The sequence below is a fragment of the Schistocerca americana genome, chromosome 5 (genome assembly GCF_021461395.2).
Source record: "Schistocerca americana isolate TAMUIC-IGC-003095 chromosome 5, iqSchAmer2.1, whole genome shotgun sequence".
Classification (NCBI taxonomy): Eukaryota; Metazoa; Arthropoda; class Insecta; order Orthoptera; family Acrididae; genus Schistocerca; species Schistocerca americana.
In genome coordinates this window covers 584,697,909-584,710,164 of record NC_060123.1, presented here as the reverse complement: position 1 = coordinate 584,710,164, position 12,256 = coordinate 584,697,909, and the positions used below count along the sequence as shown (strand labels likewise).

Sequence of the window (12,256 nt, the reverse complement as noted above, 5' to 3'; positions counted from 1 at the left end):
ATGCTGAAGATAAGGTGGGTAGATCACGTAACTAATGAGGAGGTATTGAATAGGACTGGGGAGGAGAGAATTTTGTGGCACAACTTGACTAGAAGAAGGGATCGGTTGGTAGGACATGTTTTGAGGCATCAAGGGATCACAAATTTAGCAGTGGAGGGCACCGTGGAGGGTAAAAATCGTAGAGGGAGACCAAGAGATGAATACACTAAGCAGATTCAGAAGGATGTAGGTTGCAGTAGGTACTGGGAGATGAAAAAGCTTGCACAGGATAGAGTAGCATGGAGAGCTGCATCAAACCAGTCTCAGGACTGAAGACCACAACAACAACAATGGAAAAATATTGCATTTCCATTACCTGGCCGGCAAGGACCATAGAGGTGGTGGCGTAGTATTGCTGATCACCAGACTTAGTGGCAGTGACCTAGGTTAATTCCCTAATCCCTCCCCATCGTGTGACGGAGTGAGCGCATGTGAGACTATTGACGGTAATCCGTCAGGCGGATGAGGACGTTAAGCTCGGCGTGTCCCTTGGTGCTATTCGAGATGAGCAGGCTATGTGCCGGGAGTAGGTTTCAACCTCTCCTTCATCATTGTCAACAGCACAAACACGACAGTCCACTACACACGCGCACATCATTGTCACCTACATGAGACAGTTGGAGTTAGGACACATGACTCCTACGCCATCTACGTCGCGTCTAGAACGTGTTGCAATAAGCTGCGAGTCACTCGCATGAATAAAAATTTCATTTCTGGGTATATTAAAATAGCAAAGATTCTCCCATTTTAAATGACGTATGTTTTTCGCATTTAGCTTCATTTTGTTTTCAACTTATTTCCTAAAATATGCTGACACACATTTGGAGGGACATGTTCTCATAAAAAATGTTCATTTAAAAGTTTCAGTAATTCCACAGACAAATTTTCTGTGAAATATGTTCTCACAGTTGTATAATACGGTAACATAATCCAGGCAATTGCTTCCTTTTCGGACGGTGTTACAAAAATAGCGTAATATCTTTGTTATTGCTTTGTGAATTGTATGTCTGGGATTTCCTAGGTCATGCCAAAGTTTCTACAACATATTCTTCTAAAAACTATATCCGAGACTTGACTTTATGATAAGGTACTCCATTGTGCATAAAAGCAAAGTCACTATTACGAAATCACAGTTTTAACTGAAGCGAGAGATTTTTTCCGAATTTTTTTTTTTGTGTTACTGTTGATTAATTGAATATTTAAGATTATAGACATTATCTGTACCACGTGTCCGGAAACGATGTTTCACGCTATAACAGAAGCTGGTTCTTCACCATTTGAGCGAGACGTGACAGAAATTACTTCATCTCGTATATTGTGTGCTGTCTACACATACGTAGTAAATGTACTTATACGAAAAAAAATCTGTAGTAGCGAAAAGTTAGTTTGGTAAAGAGAAGACAGACAGTCCGGGTTTTAGGTGGTTGTCTGAGTGTATGCTAGAATTAAGTCATTTTCTTAAATGGCGTGTTCGTACGGAAATGTGTATTTCTTCCACAAAAAAATTTGTTTCTGAGTATATTGGGGAGCAGTAAAATATCTTCCTATTCCCTGCACCAGTTGTACCAAACCGATTTTTACCATCATTAGCCCGGCTGAGTATCTCTTCGCAGCCATTACAGATGTAATTTGGCTTCACTTAATGGTTGACTTACAGGAAGAAATCCAGTAAATAAGATTTCTGCGGTCACTTTTTGTACAAATGTGTACTCCACGTGAATTTTCGGGTTCTCACAGCTTATTAATTTGTCCATAAATTTATGGCATATCAGACGTAACCATACTTCGGCAATTGCTAATATTTCGACTGTAAACTGTCCAGGTGGAATTGTGCTTACGGCTGATGTACTTCTTGCTCTCCCAGGCGATGCATTTTTGCAGTACGACCTTTACGACAGCAAGATTTGTCTACCCATAACCTAAAAACTCAAAAACAAAGCTAACAGGCCGTAAAATACCGATATAACAATTCTCGAGTTAGCTGCAAGCTACAAATTATTGTAATTTACGTAGATCTCATTTTTAGTGGAAAAATTACGTAAGTAGTTATCGACAACGTACCAAACATCACACCGATAAACGACTGAGTTGCTCAAGTAGTATTATCAACACTGATTCAAAGATAGATAATAATTTTATCAAGACAGTGACGTTCAAAGATTTAAATAGCTCAGGAGGTCAAAAGTAGGTAATACGTGTGAATATAGTGTTTTAGGATAACCATAGGTAGTAATTTCTTCACTCTGAGTCTAATATCCCACACACCAAGTTTCAGCAATCACGTTTTCGAAAAGAAATAACTTCCAGGAAGTAACATAAGAATATAATGAAGTCATTTCGCATAGGGCTGTTAACAATATTCTATGTGAATACAGTTTCGATGCTTGGTCGTTGCCAAGCACTCTGAAAGCAAACATTCATCAAATAAAATACGTTGGAGTTAAAAAAAGGTCGATCCTTAAAATTCAAACCATAAGGGTATTAACGTAGGATGGAATGTCAAAGACAACTCTATAACGTTACGTCGTGTAATTCTGAAGTATAGTTCCCAACGGTCTGAAACCAAATACATGTGATGGCATAACCCTCTCCGCTGTTCCACACACCATGTGAGCACACGCCATGTGAGCAAACGCCATACAGCCAGTACAAAAACAGCAAATACGGCTTGTTCAATAACAGCAATCAGCTGGCAGAAATAGATTCATGATAATACGCCGACGTACAACGTGGTAGTTGGATTACAACAGAGGCAAAGTGATATGTATGTAAATACACAGAGAGTAAGATTGAGAGTACAAAGTTCGTGAAACGTGTACTCACAATGGACGAATATCAGCGACGTATGCAGGGTGTAAATGATAACTGTTTAGAACATACCACAATCGTGTAGGTGACGTCGAGACGAACAGTTTGATTTCAGACGCTTGTGGACCATCAAGCCGGAACACAGCTCCCGTCACTTAATAAAGTCACAGCACATGACCGCCGCGAGACATTTTGGAATATCCCCTCTCCCTATTACGCTACCGGTTTAGTTGCGCATTTACAAACTGTAAAATGGGGGTGGGTGTAAATTTTACCTCAAAATTCTGTGAATTGCAACAGCGCAAAATCAACAATTGAAGCGTTTTGTTTCTCTAGTTTTCTTGCTATGAGTCTACTGTGCTTACTACTTTACATGTAGGGCAACCGCAGCCGAAAGGTTCCATGATTTGAGTAAACAAGGCCACTGCAACTGTAGAACTCTTTATTGGAGAACATGACCGATTTCACAAATTAAATTTGTATCTTCAGGTGCTTGTACAGAAATGGATAAAAGAATTGATCAATAATTTAGCCATGCCAAGAAAAGGAAAAAATGAAATCAATAAGGTCTATGTCTACCCACAATCAAAGATTAAAAGATCAATTTAAACCAGGTAAAGCCACTCTTAACATGATAAAATGTGTTGGCGGCTAAGGCCACCTCCAACCTAAAAAAGACTCCAGCAAAAACATCAAAGTAAGAACGTAGTAGTTATTTAAAAGAATTTGTAATAAAAATAAAGTAGGTAGCAGATACTTCGCGTTTGTAACATTAAAAGAGAAACAGTTGTCAATAGTGTCTCACTGTACATCCATTGCAGACCGCCTGGGGAGGAAGCGTTGCTGTTGCTGACGTCATCAAACCGCTATCTGTAGCGAGGCCTACGCGGAAACCTGCGCATATGCAGTGTTGCAAACATTAAGTAACCAGATATCGTTACTGAAATATTGGGGGCTGGCTACACATTTTAAATTACCAAAATATTTAAGAGTCACATAAGTCAGAATTACTGTTGCAGCTAATTTACTATCCAGGATCCTATATGCTAGCACCAGCCAATACAGTGTCGTTCCAAATAACAAAATTTTTTACGCAAATGAGAAACGTGTTATAATAGAGAACAATGGTAGGGCAGTAAACATTATTCGCTTAAATAATCAAAATTGGATAGAACGTTTCTGTGGCGTAAATCTGTATGGGAGTTGAGGGTATTTTCTGGGGCTCATAAGCAGTGTATGTTATTTCTGATTATTAGAGTTTGTAATTTAAAATGTGCAGCCAGCTCCCAATATTTCAATCGAGATCTGGTTACTTAATGTTTGCGACACTGCGCATGCGCGGCCTTTCGTGTAGGCCTCACTGGTTAACTGGCGGTGGCACACCAATGCTTCATTTACAGGCTGTCTACATTGGAGGTACAGTGTGACATTATTGACAATTGTTTCTCTTTTAATGATACAAACGCGGTGTATTTGTTAAGTATTTTAATTATTTTTATTATAAATTATTTTAATAGCTATTATGTTCTTACTTTGACGTTTTTACTTTTCTTTTAAATTGTGGATGGCCTTAGTCCCCAGTACATTTTATCATAGACGCTCGCACATTCGTGAGTCAAAGTCTTGAATACCTAGATTTAAATGTTGGGAATGGCTTTATCCGGTTTAACAGAACCTTTAATCTTCGACTGTAGGTAGACATAGACTTCAACGCTTTTATTTGCCCTTTTCTTGGGATGGCTAAATTTCTGATAAGTTCTTTTATCACTTTCTATACAGTGAAACACATGAAGATGCAGATTTGTTTGCGAAAGCGATCGTGTTCTCCAATAAAGAGTTCAAACAGTCGCAGCGGTCTTGTTTATCCAAATCACGGACTACTGTGCTTGTACATGTGAAGTTTGGATCGAATTGGAAACGCTAATTAGTTTTTGCGTAACGTCTTCAGAACACTTTTTCCTTTGATTACCCCTTCAGAGAAGCCTAACTTACTAATGTCAACGAATTTCAGTGGCTTAAGAGGACGAGGTATTAAAAACCTATCGCGACGCGCGTGCGGTATAGCATAGGCGCCTTTTGTACGCCAGTTTGAAGTTGTGTTCCGGCTTTATAGTCCACAAGTGCCATAAATCAAATTGCTGGTCTCGACTTCACCTACACCCCTACGATGAGTTGTATAGATATAGTTGTAGTAATGTGAAAGGGGTTAACAAGTAAAAACCGTGAATGCAACTATTATAAAACCACCTTTTCTTGCTGCAACTTAAATTTATTTTTTCCAGACGCGTTTCACCTTTTTCTTCCTCTAACGCATCTTCAGTGGAATCTATAACTATACAGTTTCGTTATTTTTAGATAATCTAACAGTTCACGTCACGTTTTTTTGTGTAGACAAATAATTACTTTGCTGTGATATGCGTTTACTCTCAACTTCTCTGGAGGTCGTACTACCAGTTGATTTCCAAAACATAAGCACAATTTTGTATTCTGAGCTTTTTCACACTGTTCACCATGTTTCTCCTTCTTTTTTTTTGTGGCGTTCTGTTATTCTTTTGCCACTAGATGCAGCTATTTGTTCGAACACTGTGCTTTTAACAACGTATATATTGGGACTTCGTTATGTGTTTCCTCCTCTTTGGTTTGTTTACCTATATGTTGCCAACCTAACGAAGTATATGTTTAAAACCAACTTCTAATAGTGTTTGAAAGCTTTAGTGACAGTTGATTTGATTTTTGGTTTCAGTTTTTATGGAGAGGTTCATGGAGAAGTGAGTGAAAAGGTGTTGGGTGGTATTATTATTATATTGGGTGGCATTATTATTACTATTATTGTATTACTCCTCTTTAGGTGTGTTATTCCATTATTTTATCTGTTAGTGTAAACAATGAATTGTTTGGCGTGAATACTTGATCATTCAACTGGGTTTTCCTTTCTGCTTTGGTGTTCTGTATGTGGTAATTTTCTTGCAGGGTTAGGAGTTTTTTTATTGTTGATTCTAGTTTGTTTTGTGCCTTCTTCTCTAGTAGTTGGTTTGTGGTTATTTTCTCTTAGGTGTTCTGCAAATGTGGAGTGGTTTGTCCCATACTTCCAGCCTCTCATGTGTTCTTTGTATCTGACATCAAATGTTCTACCTGTTTGTCTTCTGTATTTTCCTTCACAAGTGTTACACTGTGTTTGATGTATACCTGATTTCTGGTATATGTCTCTGTTTTTTATCATTTTTGATGTGTATTTTTTATAGAATTGTCTGTTGTGTATGCTATGATTATTCTCTGTCTTTTGAAAACGTTGATGATTTTAAGTGTGCATTTGTGCTTGTATGTCATTGTGTACCATGTTGTGTTTTCTTTCATCTTTTTCTGATTATTCTGTGTAGTTACTACAATACTATGTGTTTGATTTTTTTGTGTTGTTGTCTGTGGTTTGGTGCTTTCTGCTTTTATTTTACTTTTAATTTTGTTGTTAGCTTTGTGATTATGTTACTACTGTAAGCATTGTTTTCTTTGTGCAATCTGCATTATTATGTCCAGCTCTTTTTGGTAGTTTCCTTTGGTGAATGGCACCGTATTGAGTCTATAGAGCATGTCCTGAAGTGCTGTTCGCTTTTATGAGTGTGGGTGGTTCAAGGATTAGGTACTGATAATGTCCATTGCTGTGCGTTTATAGTAAATTTTCAAACATATTCTTACTGTTTTGTTGTTTTGGTTGTTATATCCAGAAAGTTGATAATGAGAGGAAGGAGAATGCTGAATGGAAACTGAAGAATTTTGGGAGGTAAGTGATGCAAAGGGCGAAAATGCTTTGATTAAAAAAACACTTCCCTTTAACCACAAATTTGCTTTTTTACCATAAAAGGATCATTTTGAAGCGAGCTAATAGAGATAAAAAAGCTAAAACAATCAGTGTTTATCGAGTATAGCAGTTCACACATTTTGTTTACAGCTTTTTCATAATATGTCAAAAAATGAGAGATCAGAACCAACAGAGCTCAATGAAAAAGTTACTTTAATTGCTCTGGCATTAAGAAAGTATCATGTGAAGAACAATTGGCCTTTTAACAGAGAGTGTTACATATATGCACCATGCGCATTTATGATTAAATGAAAGTAGGTTTTGAAAGAACTGTTTTATTCTATAATATGAAGTGGATGTAGGCAACGACCAATTGTAGAAAAATATTTGGAAAGTTGCTTAAGATTATTTATATTTATACTACAATTAATCTATTTACAGCATTTAACTTCGGATATATGTAGAAAATCGACTCCTTCGCAAGTACCCTTCACTCAGATGGTTCCTTGGCACCCAGAATAATAATAAAAAGAGTATTTTATTATTCTCTTGGTTAATCATACCAGCAACGGAACAAGGTATGGAAACTAGGACGTAATCCCTCCCCTAGCACCTATAAAGTGATCGCAGGCCAAAATATGGGCCAAATACTTTTGATGCAATACTGGTACAATATTTATTGAATAGGTGTGTTATTTTAAAATTACATGTTATTTTGTTGAATATTTACGACCTGAGACAGTGACTGTGTCAAAATTTTTACAGAAAGTAAAAGTATCAAGTAGTTGCTGTTGCTGTTAATTATCCTGTTTATTACTAATAGATCTGTTACAGGCTTCAAACCCGCAGATTCATCTTCAGATGATGTAGGCATATTTATTTTAGGTCTTTTAACTGATGCTGATGAGACATCGGCGGTTTCCAGCCACAGAGGAAGCTACTCAAGGCAGTAATATTCTGCAGTACAGACAGATTTAAGAATTAGGATTTTTCTAAAGAAATAAACGGAAAATGACAGACAATATTAAAATAACTGATTTATTTGCTTACTGTATCTTATGCTGGCTGAGAAAGCTTTGTGTGTGCATCCAGAAGGCTGCACATTATGCAGAACTACTGTCCAGAATGCACACTTTTGCACTTTATTAAAATAGGTGAATAATTATATTTCAGCGTAATCCACTGTATTTTTACAAAATTCTAGCAAAGGAACATAATACATTTATGTTATTGTTTGCATCATGAAACATTTGACTACAGACTGATTTTATCAACTGTTACTTAATCTTATCTCTGTCCAACCAGCAGTGCAATTATGTGTGTTTCATTTACAACTGTAAGTTTGAAAAACGAATATCATTCTTGATATAGACAAATTACAATAATACTGTCTCACAGAATATAAATTATTGGTACCCTGATGTGATTTATATATAACAAGAATCCACAACAATCCACTCAGAGACAATAAATTTTCAGTAAATGCAGCGATGATACACAAATGTCCATTAACGTAAAATTTGTTTGGAAACGAATCAGTAAAAAGTGAATTTATTAATAGTACATGATTTCTTTTATCCACATACTGAAGTTTTGCTCCCTACAAGTTGGGCCACACTGAAGCAATATGGTATTCTTTCAAACACAAAATGAATGTGTCCTTTTGAACATGGCAGATGCAGTTACAGCATTTAATTAGCCGTAACACTCCTGCTGAAACCCAAACATTTTTGACTTATTGTGTGTGCTCAATAATCGTCAGTGGTGGCCAAAGAAGAGAATGAATTTACATCTTCAAACACAGACATTTGTTTAACAGGAGAAAAGAAATAAAATTCCAATTGAAGCCCCTTTGATAACAATTAATGTAAATAGTGTTTTGATGTAGAGCTTAGAGATAGGTGCATCCACCGAGTTTTGTCAAAATTGTTCCGGAAACTTGCTGTGATTCGTTGGAACTTCTCACATGTGAACCAGTCAATTTTACAACACTTATATCAGTTGAAAAAGGCACTTCAGTTAATTTAACTACGATATTGTGTCTCAGGATTCGAAAACACGTGATAAGAATCTTTACAGTCACTATTAACACAAACTCGTAGCAGAAATTCTTGTCGTTCCTGTATGTTGCCAAAGAGGAAAAGATTCGGCTTCTAAATTCTAAATCTGCAGTCCGTCATATAAATTACAATAGAAAAATTACGCCTTTGAAAGACACTTCAGTTACAAACAGTTCAACGACATAAATGTGGTCTACTGAACATAAGCTGGGTAGGATTATTTGGACAAAAGAGAGACCTCTGTATTGAACATCTAAAATCAATTTGACGTGATCTCATAAACTACCTTTGGAAAACATTTATAATGGATTTACATTGCTGTCTCTCCTCAGAACAAATACATCCATCACTCATGCTGTTACTCCATAATTATCAATTTCAATACAATTAATTGTTTTCCAATATTTTTCTCAAGAATTTCAGCAGCTGTACCTGAAGTATAATCCCACGGAGCCCATATATGTAATACACTCTCAACTAATTTAGCTGGCTTTTCACAACTGCACGTTGCATCCACGTTACAGTCACGTCATAGAACTTGGATGAAAACAGTGGTGTTTCTTGAGAAGTCTGCTCACACTTTCCATTACTCTTCAACATTTGTTACTGGACCATTCGTCCATAGATTCCATGTAATGGCAGTATGTTAAGTACTACACCTTGCTCGGGTTTTACTGGGCGAAGACAAGGCAGTCAATAACGTTTCCACGCTTGACTGTAGACAAGTTCGCGTCACTAAGGAGTCCACATGACGCCGGATCACACAGCCCACAGGCCCATCCAAGTCCTTTTGTGCCCCGGCGAGCTTCCGCCGTCATGTCCAGTAGACTGGAGCACCGTCCCAACTAAAGGCTTCGTGGTTGTCAACAGGACGCAATCATCTCTTGCGGCGGAAGCGGAGGACGATCAGTTCGGCAAGCCAGCACAACATGGTCACCAGGATCAGCAGCGACAGGATGTGCATGCACAGCGGGTAGTTCTCCGTCTCGTCTCGGACGTAACCTGTGGACATGAAAAAGGCGTTAAGTATCAATGACTACATGCCACCTAAAAGGGACAACAACGTAGCCCAGAACGGTGTTAGGTGCACGCACCATCCTGTCAGCGCAAAATGTTTCGAGACTGGATTAAAAAATAGAGAGGTCCAGCGGTTATAGGCGCTTCAGTGCGGAACCACCCGGCTGCAACGGTCGCAGGTTCGAATCCTGCCTCGGACATGGATGTGTGTGATGTCCTTAGGTTATTTAGGATTAAGTGGTTCTAAGTCTATGGGACTGATGACCTCAGATGTTAAGTCCCATAGTGCTTATAGCCATTTGAACCATTTAAAAATTAGAGGAAAGTTAAGACGGTGGTTTTAAAGTTCCAGACGTCTATACAGTCTATTCTCACTAAATTACACCGCACAGACTGTCCATAACACCATGTGAAACTCTGGAGAAATCCTTCTTTAAGTCGCAAGTCAGATCGTCTCGATCTCAGGTTATGTCGTCAAAGAGTTGAGCCGTCATGTGAATTCCTGTATTTTGTCGTGTAGGTTCGTATTGATGACACCAAGACTCGCATCCATGTCATTCTTTCCACAAAAGAACTGTCCCCGTTTTGCGTTTCACTCAAGTCGCGACAGGCTTTCATGCGTCCTTGTTTTTATCCAGTAGTGACGGTGTGCGGAGCAAATATTGCACACACGTTTCTCTTCTTCAGAACATTGAGGAGAACACCTTGAACAATTGACTTAGAGATGTTGCTCCACTGAGGTTCGTGACACAACGATGTTGACATACTAAGGCCTCACGTCCCTTATTTAACACTGCCTGCTCAAAAGTTACTTGTCGAATCACACCAGTTGTTTACGCTGGTTGTTAGTTCAAGCTGCCACTGTAGATAGCTGTGCCTACGTCACTTGTATGTCAGGAATAGAACCAGTCTCTGAACTCTTTCGACGGGCGGTGTAGTCAGTCTTTAGCTAGGGTAAAACTCTCTAAATCATTCTCTCATTAATTCATCTTTCGATATCACGCCCCCCCATACACAAAATTGGTCTTCCCTAGTGTGTTATAGTCAGCCAGTCATTTAACTGCAATATTAATTAGATTATTAGGCCGATATCACGTGAGCGTCATGTCCTCTCGGAGGGGGAGGGGTGTTCTTCCGGTGTGCGTAATAGACACAAGAGACCAGATAAAACTGATACAGCGTTTCTCACTGCTGTATCTGCTGACATCGATTATTACTCTTGTTACCAGCAGGTGGTCGCAGCAGGTCCAGTCCACAGTGAACACAAACCATTTGTTGCTGCGCCTGAGGGTTTCGCAACTAATTTTCTCGGTAGAAAAATATTATACAGCACTAAAAAATAAATACTGGGGCTCCGAGTAATATTAAACAAACGCCACTCTCCTGGTCTATCAGACCTCGCTACTTCTATTTTCGCCGATATCAGTGTACATTTTGCCGCGCAATCATGGCTAGACAACAAACATTTATAACGGAAATTAATAAAATTGCTCCTGTAGCACGGTGCCGCCAGAAATGTAACAAACATTTTCACGTTCCCCTTGAACTTTGAAAACTACGCCACCGCGTATTAACAATTAGAACAGCAAGTTTCTATCTTAGCAGCGGAGCGGAACATACTGTTTTAAGCATTTTATTGCCTTCTTAATTACAAGCCAAGCTGGCGTTTCTTCCGTTACAGTCATGAATACAGCAGAACAACAGGAGAATATGCCGATGAAAGCGTGACAAGGGGCGACATTTATAGCGCTGCATCTACTAAAACAACTACGAATTCGAATTAATACGATACTTTTTCAACGTGCTTCGCATGTCTGCTTCAGAAGTGGATGTTAACATTGGAGTATAAAAAAGAATAAAGTCACAGAATTGCAATAAAAAAAAGACTTACGCCTTTCCCTAGAAATACCGAAATGTCGAAATGTCTTGACGCATTATACGCCACGAAATACTTCACATACGATGTAGAATACTTTTACGCCACCTTGGAGCATAAGCGTGATTTCCATCATTCTTCGTACTCGTATTTTAGACGCTTTAGTTTTAGACAGATTCTGCTTCAGGATCGTTGAAAACCAGGAAGAAGCCCAATGTCACTCACATGTTTAATGGATTCGATATTCGCTAGAAAACAGAGGAAAGAATAGAGCGTTGGAATCCTGCTCAGTTCGGATTGTGGTATGAAGATCTATACGGATTTTAAGAGATAAGTTAGCATTCCCCAATAAATGGCGCCAGCTACCAGCAACTACAGAACTAATGAGCCTACGATGAAACTTTGTCTCTTAAGTAGAGTGTGTGCTATGCTGTCAACAAACAGTCAATGTAATTTGTATACTAGACAGATCTTGAACCTCAACCTAAACTTTTCTAGGATATACCTCTAGCCAACGAGACCAGAGAACACGCCTGACGGCGGTATTTTAAATTTACTTTTTTGTCAGTATCGCCATTATAGCAATCTCCATCAATTAGATAACAATAACAGAATAATAGGAATCAAACACACTGGACAAATTCATTTAGCTTTGAAGTATTA

General features: G+C 38.4%; 1 protein-coding gene across 1 annotated transcript in view; it reads right to left on the bottom strand.

Moving 5' to 3' along the window:
- Window positions 1-7,662: 7,662 nt before the first annotated feature.
- The window catches only part of LOC124615500 (monocarboxylate transporter 12-like), a 204,558-nt gene continuing 199,964 nt past the window's right edge, over window positions 7,663-12,256 (bottom strand). The window contains exon 8 of the mRNA XM_047143450.1: window positions 7,663-9,702. Within this exon, the coding sequence (XP_046999406.1) occupies window positions 9,578-9,702 (125 nt within the window). The 3' untranslated portion in view covers window positions 7,663-9,577. The remainder of the gene's footprint in view (window positions 9,703-12,256) is intronic.